The sequence below is a fragment of the Bubalus kerabau genome, chromosome 1 (genome assembly GCF_029407905.1).
Source record: "Bubalus kerabau isolate K-KA32 ecotype Philippines breed swamp buffalo chromosome 1, PCC_UOA_SB_1v2, whole genome shotgun sequence".
In the NCBI taxonomy this organism is placed as follows: Eukaryota; Metazoa; Chordata; class Mammalia; order Artiodactyla; family Bovidae; genus Bubalus; species Bubalus kerabau.
Window position 1 is genome coordinate 52,022,178 of NC_073624.1, and position 25,945 is coordinate 52,048,122.

Here is a 25,945-nt window from a genome sequence, read left to right on the forward strand (position 1 = left end):
CTGGAGTGGGGTGCAATCATTTGGTTTACCTCTTTATTTTTAGTGAGATCTTGGGCCACTACAATTTTTTTTACCATCTGCATCAAGGTCGTACCTTTTTTATTCCAGATTTTTAGTAATTAAGAAGACATATGAAATTAGTGATAATTATCTATTATAATCAGATCCTGGATATGTTACATTTTAGGAAGTTTCCAATTACTTCAAAAGCTATTAAAAGCTTTAAAGTTTTGTTTGTATATATATATGTGTGTATATATATATATAATTGATTCCAAGTCTATGAAAGTGAAATATGGTCACACATTATATATATATGGACTGATGCTGAAGTTGAAGCTCCAATACTTTGGCCACCTGATATGAAGAGCCAACTTAATGGAAAAGACCCTGTTGCTGGGAATGATTGAAGGCAGAAGGAAAAGAGGGTGACAGAGGATGAGATGGTTGGGATGGCATCACTGATTCAATGGACATGAACTTGGGCAAACTCCGGGAGATGGTGAGGGATAGGGAAGCCTGGCATGCTGCAGTCCATGGGGTTGTGAAGAGCTGGAGATGACTTAATGACTGAACGACAACATCTTATATTCCTATATATAACTTAGCGCTTCAAGAAAGATGTCTTTTATAAAATCTAACAAACAACAGTACAGTTTCATTACTCATAATGTAATATTTTAAATATCTCAATATTTCAAATATTTCATATTTCAATATTTTGAAATAACACTATCACATGCTAATTTGGAAAAGATGAAGGTCTCAATGGCATGATAGAAAAAGCATTGCACTTAGAGTCACGAGTATAGGTTGTGACTTTAGGCAAGTCATATAGCTTCTCTGAGCCAAAGTTTCCTCTATACAGCTCCACAAACATGAGACTGCTGGGGTTACAAAAGGATTAAAGAAGCTGACATACATGAAAATGCTTAGTACTTTCAATGAAACATTTGAGGGTGAGGGGGGAAGGATGAGGTAGGAAGAAATCAAAAGGGATAGAGCTGAAATGAGTGATAAGGAAATTACTGTGTGTTGGGGAGAGGGGACCAGTGGAATGCTAGAGATGCTAAGGGTTTGGAATGAATGCTGTTCTACTTGCCATCCATCTTCAAATGCCTGAATCAAAATTCTCTAATATGCAAATTACTTTTACATACATCACATTACATGAAGCACACTGAAATGCACATGAAATTCATCTATTACTTAACTCTTGGGCTTCCCTGGTGGCTCAGATGATAAAGAATCCGCCTGCAATGTGGGAGACCTGAGTTTGATCCCTAAGTTGGGAAGACACCCTGGAGGAGGGCACGGCAACCCACTTCAGTATACTAGCCTGGAGAATCCCCATGGACAGAGGAGCCTGGTGGGCTATAGTCCATGGGTTGCAAAGAGTCGGACATGACTGAACAACAAACCACAGCAGTTAACTCTTAAAAAGATCATATTTTCTTTGGTTTAGATAATTAACTAGGAATACACTTCCTTTAACACTAGATTTTTCTTTATTTTAAATATCACATCATTCTCTTCTCATGCTGATGTCGACAAGCCTCTTGCAAAACTCCATGCTGGTCTTTCCACTAGTCTTTTTACTTCTGCAATTGCAAGTGAAAATCCAACTTCTTTCCATCCCTTATGCTCCTGTCCCAGTCTTTGTGACACCAATTCCTAGGTTGTACCTTATGTCTGCATATCCTCTTTTACTGTAAATACACTAAATTCTATTTCTTTACTCAACTACTGAAGTCCCTAGAGTTTTTGCCATGGTTATCGCTGATTCCTTTTCATCCTCCAGGTCTCAGAGAAGCCCGTTCTTGGACCACCTTGTCTAAGTAGATTCCTTCTTTTATTATTCTCTTTCATTGTATCTTGTTATGATTTCTTTCAGGGAATCATAATCTGTAATTTCACATTTGTTTATATACTTACATAGGCATTGTTTTCTCCATTCATCTATTACCTTCACAAGTTTAGAAGGCATATGTTTAATAAATGTTCAATAATTTTAATGTAAATAAAACATAAAGTGCTCAAATCCTAAGTGTACAGCTAGATAAACTTTCACAAAATGAGCACGTCCATATGACCAGCATGAAAACAAAGCAATGCCAGGACTGAGAACCTTAGAACTGCCCTCATGACCTCTTCAAATGATAGATCTCCAGCTCTTCAATTATAATTCTAACAAATAACATCATAGGTGAGTGATTTTTGTTGTCATGAATTTTATATGAAGGGAATCATAAAATAGAGACCCTTCTGCATCTGGTTGTGGGATTTTTCATCACTTGAGAATAGTGTTATTTGAAGTGCTGGTCTGCACTGTTTGCCACTGATCTGCAATGCCATGAGTACAGAAGGTACACTTGAACATTTAGAAACTTTTCAAGCAGTCTGACATTGTTGTGTAATACTGTATTACAAGAGTTCCATTCTGACATCTAGGGAAAACAATGTTTCCTCATAGCTAGGTTAGGAAGTCACTGCTGAATATGAGTATATTATAATTCACATATCCATCCTACTCTTGCTGGACATGTGGGCTATACTGAAGAGTGCTACTATGAACATGTACACACTTTCTTACATGTCATTTGGTACGCTGGGTCATATACATAAGACACACTTTAGGAGGTTCCACAAAACAGTGTTTCAAAGTGTTTATACCAGCTTACACTTCTATCAGTGTGCTCTACAGCTGTGCCAACACTTGGTATTGTCAGCCTTTTAAATTTGCCATTCAGTGGATGTACACAGGTTTTATTATGCATTTTCCCAATGACTGATAATGTTGAACACATTTTTTTCTTATGTCTGTAAGTCATTTGTATAGCTCTTTTATGAGGTGCCTGTTCAAGCCTTTTGCATATTTTTCCATTGGGTTGATTGACACTCTTTGTAGAATTTCTTTAAAGCATTCTAGGTAGAGTACCTATTGCATATATGTATTACAAATATAATTTTCCATTTGGTAGCTTGTTTTTTTACCTTCTTCTCTTGATGAACTCATTTTAATGAAAGCCCATTTGTCAATTTTTCCTTTATGGCTTGATCTTTATTTTGTACTGTTTTAAAAATCTTTCGTATTTAAGAAATGTTTGATTTATTTAAAATAGAGTCATGAAGATAATCTTCTGCTTTCTTCCAAAAGCTTTTATTACTTTACCTTTTACATTTTAAAATCTCTTACCCATCACAAATTAATTTTTTCTGTATGGTATAAGGTAGAGATTTAAATTTATTTAGTTTTGGCTGTGCTGCATCTTTGCTGCTACATGCAGGCTTTCGCTAGTTACAATGAGCAGGTGCTGCTCTCTAGTTGTGGTGTGTAGGCTTCTCATTGCAGTGGCTTCTCTTGTTGCGAGCATGGCCTCCAGGCATAACACAGGCTGAATAGTTGTGGCTTGTTGGCTCTAGAGTGTGGGATCAGGAGTTGTGGCCCATGGCTTAGTTGCCCCATGGCATGTGGAATTTTGCTAGACCAGGGATCAAACCTGTGTCCCCTGCACTGGCAAGCAGATTCTTAACCATTGGACTACCAGGGAAGTCCCTAAATTCATTTTTAATTGATTAAAAAACCCACCTTTTCCCACTGCACTTCAATGTTACCTGTATCATAACTCAGTTGACTATATATGTATACGCTTGTTTCTCGACTTTTTATTCTATTATTCGTCTATGACTCAATAAATATTTGTTGAATAAGAGCTATCATTTAAGATGTCTTACTTAACAAAGGTTAGAGTGGACATGATTTCCTACTATCGGTTATTCTGCTGGGTGACCACATAAATAAACTCTTTGATCTTCACTGTCCTTCATTTGTCAAATGAGATTAATATTCCTCCTGTCTCATATAGATGCTTGAAGGATTAAATATAATTGCTCTTTACAAAACAGTATACAAACAACTTATAAACTGTCATTTACTTCTTCAAGAGCTTAGATTTGATATCTTTAGAGCATCAATATTTTTTTCTCTGTAATCCTACTATCTCCAAAGATTGATAAGGGAAAAAAATCCCTAAGACAAAGAGAGGAGGAAAAAAGAGAAAAGCAAGCTTGTTGGGATAGCGGAAATCAAAATGAGATAACACTAAAAGAGAGGTAGAAACTCATGAAACTTTTTGGAATCTTTTTTTGGTGGGGGGGACCTTTTTATATAGACTTTGCTTCCTATTTATAGATTCCACTACTGTACCATTGCTTTTTCCTCCTATGCAATCTGTGGAATATTTTCATTTTTGTTTGGTAAAGGTATCAATATCTTCATACCTTTTCATTGAAAGCTTTAACTGATCTAATCAAGGCCTGAGAAAAAGTCTGAAAGAATACTTCACACCAGTGAGTCCTAAACAGGCTATGTTATCCCAGGGTAGTTCTAATTAGTTCAAGAAGGTTTAGGAAACTGGTCCTATGAAAATTAAATTTCAATTCTACAAAAGTGAAACATAAATACACATGCACACACAAACGTACACATGTACTCTTACCTGGAAATATAGCTATACCCCGGGTAGTATTTCACCCTATGTTTTACCCAGGCTATTTTTCAGTTATTTATCCCTCTAAATTACATTATGTTCAAAGATCTCTGTCTCCTTATAGGCAAAGATTAAGTATTCTACCTTCACATCTTTTACAGCTAACATGGTCCTGGGCATAAAGTAATAAATGTTTTTTTGAATTAACTTACAAAGGGAAATATAAATGCTATAAAATATTGTGCTGTATCTTCAAAAAAGCTAGAATCTGCTCTCTAAACAATGTTATTAAATGTTTTAGGTTTCTAGAAAATTTTTTTAATAGTTTTGAAATTTTAACTTTCTTTCCTCCCTGTCATTTTGGGCTATTTCTCTTATATATTTCTGTTTATGCAGATTGCACAAACTGCATCACATTTTATTTTTCATAAAACAAATACTCACTAAACATTTATTCTGTGCTAGGTATATTGCTTAGCAAAAAGACTAAGACAGTGAGGTCAGATAGACCTCCAAAGATCTAGAATACATGGCATTTGTAGCATCTGTGTATTCTGAGGTAATTCTTTACTTTCAAACATACAGAAAGTGTAGAGAAGAACAGTAAATAATATGACAAAACAGTTACGTATCCATCTGTTCACATGTCTGATTTTCCTACTGTACTGTTAGTTCTCTGAGGGCAAAGATGCTTTATAATGCATATTGTGTACCTAATACAAAACTCTGCATATGTTGGGGACAAAATAAATGTTTGTTGAAAAAATGATTCAGTTAAAAGAGAGAAGCTTTATTTTTAATTAAATAATATCATGTACTTTTTTCACATTCCTTCAAAGTCTCTAAAATAATTATGGAATCAAGCTCTTCTGTTACAATGTGACACTCCAATTGACTCCTAAAGATACTCACTCTCTTATCTCACTCAAACAGCATCCTTTAATACTCAGATACTTGTACTACTACTCTGTTTGTACTTGGTTGTCTGGCTCTAACATGTGTGCTTTTCCTTGGATTTTTTCATTACATTGCATAGATACCTAGGAAACACTGCAGAAGGGAACATATGTTAAAAGTAAGGGATCTCTAGAATGACATGCTTTCCTCGATGAGCCAAGAGATTTAGCAAAGTGTTAAAACAGGAAGAAGACAGGATCATTTCCATGAACTTTTCTAGAATTGACTTTGGGTCCTATAAAAGGAATCATTTGACCATTTGACCTTTTAAAATACACTACTATCAGGAAAGGGAGAGAAAGAGACAGGGAGGAAGGTAGGGAGACTGACAGACACCACATGTAGAAATAAGGCTAGCTACATTTCCTAATGAATGGAAAAGAATCTCCAAATTCTACTGATGGCATTGGCTTCCAGACAGGAATTTAACATTCAGGCATGAATCTAAAATGAACAAATTCCACTAATTTGCTAAACCTCAAGAAAAATTTATTTTCTGTTTTTGTGAATTGTAAATGAACAGTCATAAAAAATACCTACTAGAACAGTTAAAACCAAAACCAAACATATTTTTTGTGACAACTGAGTTGTAAAATAGGTAAAGATTTTAAAAAGTGAAATGCCCAGGTTTTGAAAGGTATAAACTAGTCCTGTTCTTCTGAAGGTCAATATTTGGTAATACATATACATTTAAATACGTATGATACATAAGAAAAAACCCTAAAGTTTTGAAAAATCCTTTGGTGCAGGAATTTCAGGAATTTATCTACAAAGACTTTGTAAGAAAATTCACTGTATTACTATTTAAAATAGCAAACAATTGCAAAAAACCCAAATTCTTACACATAGGGCATTTGTTCAAGGTTGATATATCCTTATGAAGGAATACTTTTAAGTATTTTTACACATATACTTATGTGTGTTTTTTCATAAGGACTTCCCTGGTGCCTCAGCTGGTAAAGAATCCTCCTGCAATGCAGGAGACCTGGGTTCAATCCCTGGGTTGGGAACATCCCCTGGAGAAGGGAAAGGCTACCCACTTCGGTATTCTGGCCTGGAGAATTCCATGAACTGTATAGTCCACGGGGTCACAAAGAGTCGGACATGACTGAGCAACTTTCACTTTTGTTCTTTCATAAAGATTTATTATCTTTAACAAACATGAGAAGAAAGTGGTTATTAAAATTTATTTTTTTTGGATGCAGAACTCTATATCCCAAATGAAATCTAGTTACAGCCTAAATTTAAAGAAAATAACAATAGCAACAGCAACAATCAAAGGTGCTTTTTTTAAAGAAAGGGTGGGAACCTGAAACACTGTCCACTCAACCTCAGAGGTCAATCCTAGAAACTTTATGGCTTCAAGGAACACATCATGTAATCTACTACTCTTCAAGAACATTTATTGTGGAAAAGAAAAAAAGCAAGATGATAAAACGACTGCATTTTTGTAAAAAAAAAAAAAAAGTACATATATATATATATGTTTATGTATCATACAACAAAGAATGGTTAGAAAGATACACAGCAAAATGCAAATAATGCTTATCTCAGAGTGGTAGGTTTACAGATAATTTGTACTTTCTTCTTGCTTATATGTTTTTTCCCTTAGATCTTTGCAGTATTATTTAGCAAGTATTCCCTTTCAGAATAAGGAAAATATTATTTTTAAATCTGTATTTTAAAGTTGGATTCTTCCATATAGTCAGCTTTCCATATCCCTTTATTTCAGTTGGTATTTTAAAGTGTTAACAATTCTTTAGATGATCGCTCACCTGGAGAAAGATGTCTTTAATCTGACAATCAAGTAGATATTAAAATTCAGGTAAATGAACTCTTCCTGACAAGAGGAAGAGTTTCTCTGCAGCCTTACTATAGATTTTCTTTATGCCAAGTTGTAGTGGGTAGCCTGCCAGGCTCCTCTGTCCATGGAATTCTCCAGGCAAGGATACTGGAATGGGTTGCCAGTAATACATCCTCCTCCAGAGGATCTTCCTGACCCAGCAATCAAACCTAGGTCTTCTGCATTGCAGGCAGATTCTTTACTGTCTGAGCCACCAGGGAAGCCCAACTCAGTTTGGATGATCCCAGTTTTGTTGGCCACATCCAGAGCATCACAGTCAAGTTGTAGACACCTCAATAAAAAGTACTCTATACTCTGATTTCTGTGTCTCTTCACATGCTGTTCAATCTCTGAGAAAGGTTTCCTCCCCTCATTCTTTAGAAGGCCGAATCATTCTCAGTCTTCAGATCTCAGGAGAGACTTTCAGAGGTCTTCTCTAACTGTAGTAAATATTCTCCATCATTGTACTGTTTCTTTCCTAGCACTTAACACAATTTAAATTACATATTTGTTTACTAATTATCTGTCTCACCAATAGAACTGAAGTTTGCAGAGACTATCTGTACTCTTCACCAATATATTTCACAATGCCTGGGTAATACCTGGCAATTGTTCATAAATATTTGTTGACTGATTAAATGCTTGCTAAAATTTGAATTTAGAGACTTATGGAGACCCAAATGGTTTAAACTAACCTTTCCCACGCATGCGTGCATGAGTATGAAGTTGCTTCAGTCGTGTCCAACTCTTTGCAACGCTATGGACTGTAGCCCACTAGTAGTCCAATTCTCCAGGCAAGAATACTAGAGTGGGTTTCCATGCCCTCCTCCAGGGGATATTCCTGACCCAGGTATCAAACCTGGGTCTCTTAAGTCTCCTGCATTGGCAGGTGGGTTCTTAAGCACCACTAGGGCCACCTGGGAAGCCCAACCTTTTCCATAGTCAAGACTCTGTTGTCAATACTGTTTACAACTTCTGATAACTTCAAATAGCCCAGAGGCATATTAACTAGGTACATTTTACAAAGGTTGTATCAAGAGATCCATGACTCACAGGGGTTTGTTGAGATGTCCACTTCAGGACTACTGATCCTTTATCATGTATCTTTTGAAAAATAAACATTCTATAATACAGAGTAATCATTTGCCACTTCAACATTTTCGAAAGCCTCTTCCAGCACTGCTATTAATTATAACTGAAGCACACTAATTAGGGCCAATCTCAGTATACTGTTATTTATTACACATCATTCCATACATATGCTGATGTGCAGCCGCTGAACTATAAATCCTTTCTGTCAGGAATCTGAAAGGGTCTGAGCTACTATTTTAGACACAATTTAAATAACAGGGGCTCCAACAATGGCAAACCAACAGTCTCAGAAAAGCTCTTGCAACTAAATGGAGAACTTAAAAACACCAAAGCAAACAGTGTAAGAAAAATAACCATAGAAGGTACCAAATAAGCATAGAGACATAACATTTTAAATACTTCCAAATATTTGGTTTCAAAGCACAAATGGAGCATGTGGGCTTTCTGCATCTTTTTCTGCCAAGTCCCAGGAAAAACTAACCATACTACAGTCATCTAAAACAGCTGTTAGGACTGATCTTCAAATATTTGGTTTCAAAATATAGACCTATTTGCACTTTAAAACTCAGATGTCTGCATACTGCTACTATAGCACCACACTGAGATAATCCTTTCAAAGTAAGGTGCTGGCAAAAACAGATCTTTATTCATGGTGAGAACTGCCTCAAATGGACACGGGAAAATGTTAACTTAAGTCCTAAAGTCAACTGTCAAAAAAGATAATTTGCTCTGGCACCAAAATACTTCTTTTCCTTCTTTTTTTAAGAAAGAGACTAAATTTTATGAGTTACTTAAGGTTAAAGAGAGAGGGTAAATGTGAAATGTTAAGATTGTAGAAGCAAGGGAAAAGGTTTGTCCTCTTCATTGAAAATTGTTGACTTTCTTAAACTAATCTTCTCATTTAGCATATTGTTCTTGTGGTACTCAAATATAAACTATCGAATCTGCCTCACTTTGGGTTGCTGGATGGTCCAAGCCACAGAAAAGGATCTTAGTCTAGAAATAAATCAAGTGGTTTAAAATAACCTTCCCATATTCTGGTGTAATTATACTGGTTTTCTAGGACTGTGTATCAGCATATATCCTAGCTGTATCCTACACTTCTGATAGAGTAACACATCAGGAGACTGGTATGACAGGTGATAAACACAGTGTCTTTTACTCTTCTGAGCAGACATCCATTCTGACTGACTGATTTCAACTGGCCTAAATATCTTAATGTTTCTTTAAAATAGCAGGCAATGAACATGCCTATACCTTTATGAATCATTGTTTTGTTTCCCATCAACTCATAATAATTTAAACCTTGTTTCTGAAAGAGGCTCTTAAAAAAAAAAAAGACACATGATAGTACAATTCAGAAAAGGAACTATACTTGGCATCTTACAAAACAGCAGTCCAGCTTCACCCTATTCTTCTGATAAGTGTCACACAGACGGAAAGAATAAGAGTTACAAATGGTTAAGAAATGTATCCTGGGTCATATAACTGATTAATGAGGGAATTGGAAACTTCCTCCATTTCCCTGTTTAGCATTCCTTTGTTTCAAGCAGCTCCCAAATCAATGAAATTCCAAGCAGATGAGAATACTCTTTCTGACCTTACCTCTTTATGCACCTTCCAACTGTCTACCGTCACATTGAAGAGAGCTTTAAGGGCCTCAATGGCACAGTCTGTCTCCTGAGGTGAGAGAGGAGGTCCATTATGGTCTATGGCCGATTCATATTCATCGGTCCACTTGATGCTAAAGGCACTTTCCAAGATCTGGGTTAGCAGCGGTAGTCCTTGGAGCTCATAGCGCAATTGTGACCTGATGTCGGTGTGCAAAAGTGACAGGACGAAGAGCAAGCGCAAGTCAAAGCACTTAATGTCATTGATAAACTTTCGGTCCTTGCACTTTCTCAGGAGGTTACAGAGCTTTGCAGCAAGGTTAAGTTCCAGACTGAGCTGCTGTGCCATCTGACTGTTGAACACTATGTTACAAAGACATTTTAATGACTCCACAATAACTGGGAACTCTGACACCTTCTCCAAAGAATCATCCGACTCATTTAGCTTGGCTAGTCGCAGCAGTATCTGCATATTTTCCTTGGTTGTTACAGGAACTAAAACCTTTTTGTCTCTGGAGAGAATGCGGAGAACTTCCAGGCAGGACACTTGACATGTTGTTGGGATGTCCTTTAAAAGGACTTTAAATATGCCTTCACAGAGTTTCTGAAAAACAAGAATGAGTATGAAAAATATGGTTATTTGGCTTAAGTGATTTAAAATGGACTGTTTCTCTATCAATGTATTAAATTGCAGTTCAAGATCTGGCTAGAAAAGATTTTTACTTTTTTAAAGTCACAGAATGTTAGAACTGAAAGAAACCTTATATTTGGTGCACTTCTTTCATTTTACAGATTTGGAAATTGAGGGCCAGAAAGGTTAAGCTACTTGTATGAGGCCAGAATGAATTAGTGGGGTAGCAACAGTTAAGAGTATGGGTTTCCTAACTTCCAGCCTAATATTCTTAGTTTAAAAGAGAATTAGTGACTTTATACAGATGAGTTACAAATATCTTATATAAGTTTGTTCTCAAGAATTTTTAATATCAGACTACATATACTATGAGGATGGAAGGTAAGCATCTGAATCATAGCTATTCCCCTCCTGGAATTAAAAATTAATGCCTTGAGAACTGGTTCACATTTGGCCACAAGTATAGGCTCTTATAAAAAGACTTAAAGAAGCCTTCATTTATGCCTAGTTTCAGCCTTGCTAATGTTTTCTGAATTTATAGTACTATGGGCAGTAGTCCCATGTTATATAAACCTTAGAACTCTCTTTAGCTAATATGTAATAACATTTAATTATCAAATGACCCCAGAGAAGATCTTTTGCTGACAACACTGCTAACAATTATTCCAAGTACTGGGTTCCAAAGAGGGCTCAGCTAGCATGTATGATTCCTTTCAGTCAATTGAAAAAAGGTGCCCCTCTCCACGCTAACTGCAGAAAGTGTTCCTACTGGGTGGTCAAATTACCAAAAAAGCCCTCTTCCTCCATGCAGCCCTGTGCCAGGACATATGGCTTGGGAAGCTCAGACTGTGGGCAGGATCTTAGCTTTCCTTTGCTCTCTTGGAGTAGGGCACAGATTACACAAATACACTAGTAGTCCTGGTTCCAAATCTTGCTACCACTATCTCAGAAACAATTCTTTCAGTTCAGTTCAGTTCAGTCCAGTCGCTCAGTCGTGTCCGACTCTTTGCGACCCCATGAATTGCAGCACGTCAGGTCTCCCTGTCCATCACCAACTCCCAGAGTTCACTCAGACTCATGTCCATCTAGTCAGTGATGCCATCCAACCATCTCATCCTCTGTCGTCCCCTTCTCCTCCTGCCCCCAATCCCTCCCAGCATCAGAGTCTTTTCCAATAAGTCAACTCTTCGCATGAGGTGGCCAAAGTACTGGAGTTTCAGCTTTATTTGGACCCAAAGTGTACTCTACCTTGAATTTTTTGAAAAGGTTTTTTCTGTCATTGCCAAATTTAAGAACCACTGATAATTCTCTTAAAAGTCAAGTCCAGGGTGTGGAGAAAAGGGAACCCTCTTGCACTGTTGGTGGGAATGCAAACTAGTACAGCCACTATGGAGAACAGTGTGGAGATTCCTTAAAAAACTGGAAATAGAACTGCCTTATGATCCAGCAATCCCACTGCTGGGCATACACACTGAGGAAACCAGAAGGGAAAGAGACACGTGTACCCCAATGTTCATCGCAGCACTGTTTATAATAGCCAGGACATGGAAGCAACCTAGATGTCCATCAGCAGATGAATGGATAAGAAAGCTGTGGTACATTTACACAATGGAGTATTACTCAGCCATTAAAAAGAATACATTTGAATCAATTCTAATGAGGTGGATGAAACTGGAGCCTATTATACAGAGTGAAGTAAGCCAGAAAGAAAAACACCAATACAGTATACTAACGCATATATATGGAATTTAGAAAGATGGTAATAACCCTGTGTACGAGACAGCAAAAGAGACACTGATGTATAGAACAGTCTTATGGACTCTGTGGGAGAGGGAGAGGGTGGGAAGATTTGGGAGAATGGCATTGAAACATGTAAAATATTATGTATGAAACAAGTCACCAGTCCAGGTTCGATGCACGATACTGGATGCTTGTGGCTGGTGCACTGGGACGACCCAGAGGGATGGAATGGGGAGGGAGGAGGGAGGAGGGTTCAGGATGGGGAACACATGTATACCTGTGGCGGATTCATTTTGATATTTGGCAAAACTAATACAATTATGTAAAGTTTAAAAATAAAATAAAATTAAAAAAAAAAAAAAAAGTCAATGTCCAGTTTTATTCTCCATAAACTGCAGATCTGGGTCTCTGAACCTCAAACCTTGTATGAGGAGCAGCAGGTATAACCATTCCACTGCCAACCATTTCTATAGCCATTACATTTTATAAAAACAAAAGCAACAACTATGACCAATACAAGGTTTTACAAAGTTTCTATTACTGTCTGTCATCAGACTTTAACTAAAAGAGGCTATCTGTGGGTCAAGATTTATGATCTTGGCAGAAATTTTAGGCCATGTGCATCTTCTCAGTACATCTGAGTCAAACAGCTATGGAAATGTCAATTTTAAATGTACTATGTTCTCTAGATGGAGGTGGAAAAGAAATTAACCTAGCAAGCTAAAAAAAACTTCACTACATTGTTAACTCTATCCCTTAACATACCTGATTAACTAGAAGGGACTTCCACTTAATATTTTAATATCATCATGAAAGCATTTTTTTCGTGAATGCTGTTTTGGGATAGAGGAAAGTATAATATGCCCATTATTAAAAATACATAAAATAGGAAAATTTCTCCAATTTCAGATTTTTCACATCCAAGACAAAGAAAAAAAATATCTTTTACACAGTTTCCTATGTGCTATATTCCTGGGTGGTGGAGTTAAATAACCTTTGCTCCCATATAATTTTAACCAAGAAGGAATGATCTACATTCCTATTTAAAAAATACATAATAAATAAGGTATTATAAAATATTATATACGTGAATTTGGAGTTCTACATATCTAGTAAAACACAGAAGTCTTTAGTTCTTTTCTTTCTAAACCAAAAACAACAATAAAATCTCCTCCCCGTCCCCCCTCTGCGCGCCCCTGTCCCCCCCGGCGCGCCCCCCCACCGCCCACTCCAAGTCTGTGGGTAGGAATGACTTCTTTCTTCCTCCACTGTCAGATTCAAAAAAGAAAAAGAGCAAAGTATGAATACAAATAGCCAAGGCTATAAACCAAATGGACTGTTAAAACTCTGGGACATAAGAAGGCTACATAAAAGAGATTAGAGAGGTCTACAAAATTTAGAGTTAAAAACTGCCTCACCTGAAGGCTTGCAGGAAATCCACAACTGAGACTGTTTCAAGCATAGTTTTCAGTCAGTTGTTTTTAGACATGTCGTTTCTCATCACAGACTTGCCTCACATGACAAGTGTTAGGTAGCTTTCTGTTATAATGTCTCTTGAAAAGGAATACCACTTTTTGGACAATGAACCCCTCCCTTTTTTGTATTAAAATATAAGAAGTGATATTTAACAGACACATTCATTGCTCTACTCAATACAATCATTTCTATTTAGAGAATATTATAAAGAAAAATTAAACCATGTACCGCATTTGGATGAATCAGAAGTTTTTCTTTGCATTTGAACAAGCAAGAACACTGAAGAGGTAGCATTCCTTATGATTCCCCCATCTGTTGAGTGCATGCACGACTTCTGTTTCAAAGGTGCTCGTTTCTTTATTTTGCCTTAATGGTATTTTCCTGTGCTATAACTATTTTTTTTCAGTTGATTTTACTCCTTCAAAAACATGCCTTGCTCTCTTCAAATGCTTTCCATAGCTCCCTGTTGCCCACAGAATGCAGCTGAAATAAGCTCAGTGTCCCCTTTCCTATATCTCTGTCACACACATACACCCTCCCTTTTCTTTCCTTTCCAAGTGCTCCAAATGGACTCCCAGTCCCCTGACAATATGTCCTGAACCTTCTCCCACCATTACCTCAGCATGGCCTACCCTGTCCCCATTTCCACCAGCCAGGACCCCACTCATTTTCTAAGGTTTAATTTGAAGACTGAAGGATCTAAAAGATTCCCCAGCTGCTCCCTCTGCTCTCCTTCTATACAGCACTTAGTTTCAACAAGCACGTAGTTCCTTAGAGAGTGAGATGGATGTTGGGGCATCTCACTCCTTTCATCTGTATCCCACTGGCAGGCCCAGGTGTGCTGTAGCTGTTTTTAAATGCAAGATACCCACATACTCCCAAAGATTATCTGCTTTAAAGTTTACTACCTGACTCTCCAACCCCTTCCAAAGAATAATTCCTTTGTATTCCTCCACCACCAGCCATCTCTCACTATCAAGTCTTCTCTTCCTCTTTTTGCAAGTATAATAAATCATCATTACATAACATTTTAAGTACAAACTTTTTATTAACTTTCTAAGTATTTATTTATACAAACTTGTTATCATGGTTCAACTGATATATTTTTTAATCTGAAAACTATTTTGGTATCTTAGATAACCATGAAACACATAATTTTTTTCCATTAAAATTGATGGAAATATCTTCTGCTTTAAAATCTTTTCACTAAGAGGTAAGGTTTTCAGGAATGAACTAAAGTCATAAAGCAAAGCTTAGGTATGCTCATAAAGTATAATTACTTCAGAGAGGCTGACAAAAAGCCCTTTTAAAATGCTCATTAGGTTGCAGTGCGCGTGCTCAGTCGTGTCAGATTCTTTGCAACCCCACGAACTGTAGCGCACTGTGCATGGTATTATCCCAGCAAGAACACTGAAGTGGCTTGCCATTTCCTTCTCCAGGGGATGTTCCCAACCCAGGGATCGTACCCACATCTCCTGTATTGGCAGGTGGATTCTTTACCACTGAGCCCTCTGGGAACCCCCCACTAGCTTAATAGCCATGGCTATTTCCATAAAGTTAGACTGCAAGACCCAGCAGCAGAGACTGAAGATTGAGATTCTCAATGTTAATACCAGGTTTTGTCAAAAAATTTTTGGTAGCTTGCTCCCAAATGGAAACCCTAGAGTATACTATAGTAATGGTTTTCAGCATGCATCATAATCTCTTAAAGAATTGTTGTTGTTGTTAATTTTATTGGAGTTGATTTACAGTCTTGTGTTAATATCTACAGTACAGCAAAGTGATTCAGTTATACATATATATGTATATATTCTTTTGCATATTCTCTTCCGTATGGTTTATCACAGGATACTGACTATAGGACTCTGTGCCATATAACAGGACCTTGTTGTTTATCCATCCATATATAATAGTTTGTCCCATACTCTCAGTCCTTCGCTTTCCTACTCACCCTCCTCCATGGCGAACCACAAGTCTGTTCTCTATGTCTGAGTCTGTTTGTTTCATAGATATGTTCACTTGTGTCGTATTTTAGATTCCACATATAAGTGATATCATATGGTATTTGTCATTCTCTTTCGGACTTATTTCACTTAGTATCATAATCTCTAGGTGAGGATTGTTGAAACACAGATTGAATCAGAGTTTCTGATTTAATTGGTCTGGAATGAGGCCAGAATTGGGACTCTTAACAAGTTCCCAGTTGATGCTGTTGCTGTCAGTTCATGAGCCACACTCTAGGAACCAATGAACTACAACTAACAATGGACTGATATAACTTGGATGTTGGGGACCAGGGGTTAACTGAGAGTAACTGACCAGATAAGCACAGAAAAGTAGGCAGAGCTGAAAGCCATTAGCACAAACACCGCAACTTCTCCTCAACTGTCCTAAAGACGTATCAGGGTGGCAGGAATAGGGATGGTATGTCATTATCTGGTCACATTACTTTTCGTAAACGTTAAAAATCACTTGAGGTGTAAAGTGTATTACTTGTTTAAGATCAGTGGTCCTAGGCCTGAAACTTGTTCAACTTATCATAGACTCCAGAACTAGAACAGCGTTGTGATTAAGGGCAGGGGTTCTGGATTTAAATTTGCCTTTAAAGGCTGACTCTACTGTCTTCTAATGGTGTGATCTTGGAAAGTTACTAAATGAAATCACGTATGTAGAGTACTTAGAACAGTGCTTGGAAAGCATTAAGTGTTCAGTACTGGTTATCATTTATATATTGTTATAAGGTAAAGATCTCAAATCCTCAGCTTAGCATTTATGATCCTCCAACCTGCATTTTGAGTCTTCTCTTTCATACTGCTCCCCTATCAAACCCTCCTCTCTAATTATATTTATTTCATGTAGAGTTTTTTTTTTTGCTTTCTTGCCATCTCCCTTTTATATGCATCAGTCCTTCTCCTTCTTTGACTATTTAAGTTTTATCCATTCTCCAAAACTAAGCTTAAAATTAACTTTTGATATAAAGTTTTTCCTTACTACTTCAGCCCCCAACGTTCTTCCTCTCCAAGTAATGCCCATACCAAAATTTGTAGCAATCATTGGTATTTAGTGAATTCTTCCTGTTTTTTTATGAGTTTGCCTCAGCTACTAAAAGCTCTCTGAAGGTAGAAAGGACATCGTTCTTTTATGAGAGAAGAAAATGTACTGTAGAGGCTTTTAAATCAGAAAAACCTGGATTTAACAGCCAGCTTTACCACTATGATTCAGACATTTTTTTTTTTTACTTCTGTGAGCCTCACTTTCTCATTTGTAAAATGGGAATAATATCACTTATATCTCAGAGGGCTGTTGTGAAAGAGTCTCTGGGACATAACAAGTACTTTTTGAATTGTGACTATTATTATGTTTTATTTCTTCATAATCCTTGCAGCCCTCAGCAGAGCAACAAGAACACAATAAGCACTCAACATATAAACTGACTATACTAAGAAGTTCCCTGAATTTAAAGCATTAGTAGAAGTCAACTAATGTTGTCCGGATAGTTGCCCTTTCTAAGAAGGAATGGGAGAAGCAGTAAAGGCAGTTCTTGTGATTGTACTGGTAAGATGGTTTGTCCTATGGTGTAAAAAAGTCTTTTTATATGAGAAGCAAAAATTATGTGTCTTCATATAAAGCTCTCTTTTCTGAAGAGTTTAAATTCCTTATACATGTTCTTTAAAATGTAAAATGCATTAAACTATCAAAGAAAATAGAAAAGACATTTGTAATTATACTATGCAGTATTAACATATTTTATGTGCAGTGGACAGAAGGATTTATCATTAGTCAATCTACTTGAGTATCAGTAACAAGCACATTACTTCAGCCTACAGAATCACAATCATCATGTGTAAATAATTTTGTTTCCTGTCTTAAATTTACTTTTTCCACATTGCTGTAGAGTCCTTATAAACATAATTTTAATTTGAAAGTGAAAGTCGCTCAGTCATTTCCGACTCTTTGAGACCCCATGGACTATACAGTCCATGGAATTCTCAAGCCTAGAATACTGAAGTGGGTAGCCTTTCCCTTCTCCAAGGTATCTTCCCAACCCAGGGATCGAACCCAGGTCTCCTGCATTGCAGGAGGATTCTTTACCAGCTGAGCCACAAGGGAAGCCCAAGAATACTGGAGTGGGTAGCCTATCTCTTCTCCAGCAGTTTTAATTTAATGCAATATTAAATATGACTCCTGTTTTCAACAGGTGTTTAGCATGAAATATAGCAGAGTTCAGGAAAAGCAGTGGACTTAGTATCAGAAGGGATGACTTCCTAATTTTAATAATAATAGCAACATTGTTTGCTTATGTGCTTTATAGTTTACAAAAAACTTTCATATACATTCCTTAATCTAAGGAATGCTTACTGAACACTGACTATATGATTCTTTAAATGACTACCTAAGAACACTTAACTGAGAAGTAGAAGGCCAGGACTCAATCCAGATCATCTGACTCCAGTGTGATTTCCACTTAAGTCCATGATCATACTATGCTGTCTCTCATTTAGCTGTGACCCGCAGCATGTCACTTTATTAGATTTTCTTCTTCCTCTATATCGTGCATCAAGACTCTTTTAGGCAACCTTCTTCTAGCTCCAGAATGGTAAGCTTTTCACTATTAATCTGTAAAACCAGGATTAGCTTTAACTTCAACTATGAAACAAGCAAAACAGGCTATGACATGTATATGAGCATTCAAATAATGAATCCATCATGATTTATATGCTGTCCTAAAAGCTGATTTCTAAAAATATTTTTAAAAGAGAAAAGTCAAGTTTTATATATACAGAGAAAATGTCTTTGCTTATAATATAAACATCATAGTTAGTCTATTAAACTCTGGCAACCCCAAAGAGGTAGTAAGAAAATACTTTTTGAGACAAATATTACTACTCAAAAGTGTCTGCAGATTGGTGCCAGTTCACAAACTGTTTGTTATCAGACCATCCCTGGTAGCTCAGCTGGTAAAGAATACACCTGCAATGCAGGAGATCCCGGTTTGACTCCTGGGTTGAGAAGTTCTGCTGGAGAAAGGATAGGCTATCCACTCCAGTATTCTTAGACTTCCCTGGTGGCTCAGACAGTACAGAATCTGCCCGCAATGAGGAAGACCTGGGTTTGATTCCTGGGTTGGGACGATCTCCTGGAAGAGGGCATGGCAACCCACTCCAGTATTCTTGCCTGGAGATCCTCATGGACAGAGGAACGTGGTGGGCTACAGTCCATGGGGTCACAGAGTCAGACACAACTGAGTTTGACTAAGCACATAAAAAGTTGAGAATATGTATTCAGAAACTGTTATAGTGATTTGACTTTGCTATCCAAGAATGTAATTATTTCTTTAATGATTCATTTTTATTGTACTTTCAAAACTACTGGTCTATTACAAATTAGAGGAAAGTTAAGAAACAAATAAGCAAAAAACTTGGTCCTTCATCACAAATAATGTGAAGGCACTGCTCTAGAGAATGCATTTTATCCCATATTTTCTTCAAATATATAATGAAGGCAGTAAAATTAACTCAGATCGCAGAGTAATGAGGAAATACTATAATGCCTCATAAACAGACTTTGTTTTTGTTGCTCAGTCACTAAATCGTGCCCAACTCTTTTACAACCCCATAGACTGTAGCCTGCCAGGCTCCTCTCTCTGTCCATGGAATTTTCCAGCTAAGAATACTAGAGTGGGTTGCCATTTCCTTCTTCAGGGGATCTTCTAGACCCAGGGGCTGAACCCACGTTTTCTCCTTGGCAGGCGGATTCTTTACCACTGAGCCACCAGGGAACTTATTAAGGCTTTAATTATTAGGCACTGTGGTAAAAAGTGATAGATGTCCATCAAAATCCATCCTCCCTTTTTAAACAGTAAGAGAACTGTGGCAAGTTTCATGGCTGCCTGGTTACACTACACTCCTCAGCTCTTCTTCATGGCCATATGACTGAACTCTTGCCAATGGAATGTATGAGGACACGTTTTCAGGTTTGGGTCATTACAATAGTGGGCATGCCTTCTCCCCTTTCTTGTCCCCTTCTGCAGCCCAGAACCTGGAAGTGGCAGCCCAGTATAGGCTAAGCCAATGTTCAATGGCAAAGATATGACTTGACAAACCTGTAAAGAAGCTAGGTCACTGAATCAACACATGGAGCAGAGCTACTCACCTGCATGCTTGATCACCTATGAACTGTTATTTGGAAAGGTAATAAATGCCCATATTCCTTAAATCACTTCTTCATTAGGGGTCTCTTTGTTGCAACAACTTGGCTTTAGATTTAAATAAGAATGTACCTTTGAAATACGATGTCCCAATGATGCCCCATATAGAACCTCTTATACCATCATTCCATAAGTAACATAAGTGATATTGTACCTCCCTGGTGGCTCAGATGGTAAAGAATCTGCCTTTAATTCAGGAGATGTGGGCTTGATCCCTGGGTTGGGAAGATCCCCTGGAGAAGGGAATGGCTACCCACTCCAGTATTCTTGCCTGGACAGAGGAGCCTGGTGGGCTGTAGTCCATGTGGTCGCAAAGAGTCAGACATGACTGAGCAATTAACACTTTCAATGACTAAGCAACTACTCTATATCTAATACCAAGACTCAGACCAACTTGGCCTGGTTGTGCCATGGTTGGTTTGTATATTCATTTGTTCATCTATTTATCCATTCATTAACAATTCGCCAAATGTCTGTTTACTAAATTCAAGATAAAATGGGAATGATAGTATCTACTTCATAGGGGTATTGGGGGAATTAAATAAGATAATATGTATGTGCTGCCTTAGAATAAAATACTCAACAAATGTTATTTACCACTATAACTATAATGTATATGCCATAATAGAGAATTTGAGTTGCCAAGTCAGAGAGACGTCACTTTGCTATTTTATTACCTGTGAGATCTGGGCAAGTTATTTGTTTTCTTCTGAGCATAAGGTTCATTACATGTGAAATGGGGATATACCCTATATATTACAGTGCTGCTTATTAAATGAGAGGATGGTACACAGTAAGAGACAAAATTGTACATTTCTAAGAACAAGACCTCTAAAAATGGGCCAATGACTGAACAACCCAATCAAAAATGAAATGGCAGTGAACAGAGAAAGTGAACACTACAAAGGACAAGGACTAAACTACTGTCTGTTTTATTTATAAGAAACAGGAAAATGCAATAACTTTCCAGTTCAACTTGGAAAGAGGGGCAGAGTACACACACAGCAGAGGCAGTGAGTTCAACTTGGCAGTAACCCTATGATAACTACAGGCCAGAAAACAGTCGAAGAGCCAAACAAAATGAGTATAATTTCCAGAATCAGAATATTAAGAGTTATAAAGGGCTATAATGACTACTTAACATCAATAAACACTAGCAGTGCAAAAGGTTCTATTAAAAAAATGGGTTTTGTTAAAGAATAAATCTGGGAAATTTATAAGGCTTATTAAAATATTAAAGATTCTCAGATGAACTATGGAAAAGAAACATGTTTTTTAAGCTGGTACTTCCTTTATTTATTTGACCATAGAATCCTTTTAGAAAATAATACTTAATAATATATTCAGGATTGTGTGTGTGTGCTCAGTCATGTCCAACTCTTTGAGACCCTCTGGACTGAAGCCCACCAGGCTCCTCTGTCCATGGGATTCTCCAGGTAAGAACAATGGAGTGGGTGACCATGCCCTCCTCCAGGGGATCTTCCCAACCCAAGAATGGAACCTGTATCTCCTGCATTGCAGGTGGATTCTTTACCCACTGAGCCAATTAGGAAGCCCATACTCAGGATCAGGGGATTTATTTTATAGATAATGAAAGCTGACTCTCAAGGAAGCTAAATGATTTGCTTAAGCAGAACAGAAAGCTATAATAGAAAAGGGGACTAAGATTATTATTTGACTCCCAGTCCTACTCTCTTTTCATTCTACTGGTATCTGGTGACAAAATAAATAAAAAATGAGTGTTACAACATTCAAAGCAATTCTGGGATAAGCTAGGTCTGTGAAAGGAATTACTGAGGACTGATTTTTTTCCCCTCCTTGAACAGACAAGTCCTTAAACATGGCTCTTATTATTATTTACTGTTTCTGGTCTTCTATTGTGTGTTGAAATACCTATCCATTCTCCTTAATAGAATTAAATACTTTCTCTTTAGTAAGAGTGGATTCCCCATCCCACCCCCACCTTCTTGTCCATTATGTCTGCAATGTTAGCCACATGCTTGATTTATGCTCTCACTGTAATCAACCAGTGTTCCTATAGTGATGGGATAGGACCCTGCTCTTAAAATAGGCACATTCATCTGGGAGATTTGGCATAGTGCCAGAGATACTTAAAGTCACAGGACAATCCTTATGCATCCTCCTTAACTACTGTTTTACTAAAAGATTTATCAAGGGTGGAAGTAGGGAAGTGTTTCTACATGAAAATAAACAAATATGTTACAACTCACAATACAAAAAGTCACATGAATTTTTAAGATAAAAATTCAAATGGGAAACAAGTTTGTATTTAAGGCAAAGTCCCTTGAATGATGCCTCCCTGGCTTCTCAGGGTTATGCCTACACTCTTTTCTGATGGATGTCACTGGATATATATTCCACAGAGATCTAATTTTAGTTCTTAACTGGAGCTGAAGGTCAGCCACCTAAATCTGATAGTTCTAAACTTCTGTCCTCTGTGCACAGCAATGTGTGCACAGTGTGTGTGTGTGCATGCATGTGTGTGCACACACATGCACATGCACAAGACAGAAAGAGATGTATTAAATTCTAAAATAAGCTTATTATAATCAATAGTTGGAACAATGCTGTCACTGCCAGAAGACAGACCTATTAAAAAATAGTATTTTACAAAAACATTAAACAATTAATGACTTACTGCCAGGATTCTACACTGTGCTTCTAAGAAAGGTTAGAGAGGATTCTGGAGGTCAAATCTGAAATCTCTTTATAAAAAGCGAAAGATGAGATTTTCTAAATAAATGCCCATGAAGCTGGTTTCAATTACATTTAGTTTAATAATGATACCTATACACTTTGGGTTTTTTTTTCCTACTTTTACTATGGGAGGCAATAGTAATTATCACTTTTTAGTTAATGGATACTGTCCTTGTGAATGAAGTTTTTATCTCACTTCCTTAATTTCACCTTTAGCTCCCCTTCTTGCACATGTACTTGTTTTTTTTCATTAATACAATCCTTCTGGCTATGTTCTATATCATGGTGATCCTGCCAAAAGACTGAGAGTTCATAGTAACAACAATTATGTAAGTTTGGCTCAAGTTTCTTTGCTAATTAGCAATCCAGAGAAAGACATGATGCATCATCAAGAGTTCATTAACAGATGGGAAAAATAGCTTAGGTATAAATGAGAACTTAAAAACCAATCAGCTGCCTTTCCCTTTTTGACTGAGGGCAGAAATGGGCATGTCAAAACTTTTAATTTCTCTTCAAATACAGTACCAGCCAATTCTGGTTTTCTTGCTACTTAAGAAAACACTCTTCTTCACTACCTATACAAAACATATTTTAGTATTTTAAGTTAATATACTGACAAATACAGGAGCATTATCATTTGTTGCATTTTAGTTTGCCAAATAAGGAAACATTATCACATTTAATCTTTACTGAGTTCTCAGCCAAGTCATACTTTGATTATGTAAAAGCACACTAACAAAGCTGGAAGATGTACATTCCGTCACAACATATACTCTGTATCTTGGTGGCTGGTACAGATTCTCATCCCATGGATCTCTACAGCTTTTTGTCTTTTTCAGTGTATCAAAGTGTTACCTATATAAAGTTTCTCTGGAATTTCTTTGTCTCCAGTGTCATCTACTCCACAAGGCTCACCTCTTCACTCTGAAATACTCTAAATCCCTAGGATCTCAGCTCTAGTTACCCAGGCCTCTATAGAAGATAATCAGGGGCTCTGATGGTAAGTTGAAGTTATGGACTAAATATTTGTAGTCCCATTAAATTCATATGTTGATGTTCTAACCCCAGTGTGATGGTACTTGGAGATGGGGCTTTGAGAAGGTTATTAAGGTTAGATGGGGTCATGAAGGAGAGGCCTTGGTCTTATGCGAATAGTATCCTTTTTACAAGAGACACCAGAGGGCTGGCTCACTCATTCCCCACTCGCTTCCTTCTCTGCACAAAGAGGAGGTCAAATGAGTACACAGTCAGAGAGCAGGTGACTATAAGCCAAGAGAAGAGGTCTCAGAAGGAAATCTACCTTACCAGCACCTTGATCTTAGATTTCTAGCCTCCAAAACTGTGAGGCATAAATTTGTTTTGCTTATGCAACCCAGTTTTTGGTATTTTGTCATGGTAGCACGAGCAGACTAAGACAGCCGAGAATAAGGACAAGAGTAAAGTTGTTTCAATGAGACAGCTGTGATGTTAGAGGTCTTTAAAGGCACAAGAACACACGAGTGGTGTAGCAGAAAAAAAGCACAGAAACAGTTTGGGTTTCTTCTAATTCCTAGTTCTATTATTTTTTGAATTTGGATCTGGAGCAATTTATTTATTCTACCTGAAGCTAAATTTCATCATGTGTAAGATATAAATGTATCTATTTCACAGAGTTATTATGAAAGATCTATATTATTAATATTATATATTATTTAACATGAACAGCATCTGAGACAATATATTGTAAGAAGTAAGGCATCTCACAGGTTATTTATTAGGAAACAGTACAACTGAAGTAAGGAAAGCACCTAGGTTTAAACACTAACTTATAGCTATATGATCTTGGCAAATTTTTTTGTCACTGCACCTAATTTCCTCATCTCTACAAAGAGGAATAACATCTAGGGCTTATAAATATTAAATGAGATGATATATTTAAAAATCTCTAGCACAGTGCTTGGGATAGAATAGAGAATTATGCACATTACCTCATAAAGATGGCCAGATGAACAAGCAGATCAAGTAATATTAATAGGCACACTCTACACAAGCATAATAGGGCTAGGAAATTTTTATCTGTATTTTCCATTTAATACCAAAGCCACTTGAAAAGGTAAGTGCTGATGTTATAACATGGAAATTTTGTATTAGTTTTATAGATTCTGTAGTATCCATTTAGAATCTATCGAGTTCATTGCTGAGCACTTGCACACACAGGCCTGATACAGGCACGAAACTTAAAATGCTCTCAATTTAAAATTCAAGTACATGCAAACTATTCAAGAGAAATAAATACTAACCAAGCGACAAAAGGTTGAGTTGGGATTAGGGAGCTATAAAAGCACATAACTCAAGTTACTTATAATACTATGGAGACTGAACATATGTAAAATGAATAAGGACTGTAAATGTATTTCAATGCATAGCAATTTAAGCTGTGCATTAAAGATTAAAGGAATAAACTACATATAGAGAATTTAGCTAGAAAAAGCTTCTTGATAACTGTGAGTGCTAGGTAATAAGTAGGGGAAAAAATGAAAGAGATGGAGCAGGGGAAAGAAGGTAGAAGACAAGCTAAGTGATGGACAAAGGCAGAGGCAGAGAGGGATAAAGCAGGAGGATTAATTAAAGCAGATGTAGAATTCATACAAGTAAAAGCTAACAAAGTTATCTAACAGCAAAGTGGCTGCTGTGGAGATCCCATTACTGAAAGTATTCAGTCAGATTCTGATTGATTACCCTCAGCACAAGAGACCTTAGAAGGAATCACTGTCCTGGAAGATATCCTGGGTCCTTTACTATACTGTAAGTTCCTGAGGAGCCACCCTGCAATGATAGTCACTGAAGGCAGGAAGGGAGGCAGAGGACCTAGTTTGAGTTCCAGATACTCCACTCATTTTTCATAACCTCAAGTAAGTCAACCACTCAGTTTTTCATCTATAAATGGGGAACTGGAAATGTCTGTTCAGCCTGGAACTCTTTCAGGTCGTAAGAGTTTTGAATCAGCCAAAGATGTACATGTTATACCCTTTCCTTAGTACATGGCCAAACTGTGTAAGGAAGAGCTAATTGCTAAGATGAAAAAAAATCAAAACCCTGTATTTTAGGCAAAATAATCATCGTAAAAGACATCTGCAGCATGCCTACGGGTCAAGTACTGTACTGCTTGTGGGGAGGGTTGACACTAGTTACCCTACCCAG

At 37.2% G+C, this 25,945-nt stretch overlaps 1 protein-coding gene across 7 annotated transcripts in view; it reads right to left on the reverse strand.

Moving 5' to 3' along the window:
- The window catches only part of RIC8B (RIC8 guanine nucleotide exchange factor B), a 106,940-nt gene that overhangs the window by 56,986 nt on the left and 24,009 nt on the right, over positions 1–25,945 (reverse strand). For all 7 annotated transcript variants that reach the window (XR_008712603.1, XR_008712609.1, XR_008712604.1 and 4 more), the window contains exon 3: positions 9,988–10,596. Coding sequence is in view for 4 of the 7 variants with exons in the window: in XM_055574886.1 (XP_055430861.1) it covers positions 9,988–10,596 (609 nt within the window). In the remaining 3 variants the exon portion in view is untranslated. The remainder of the gene's footprint in view (positions 1–9,987; positions 10,597–25,945) is intronic.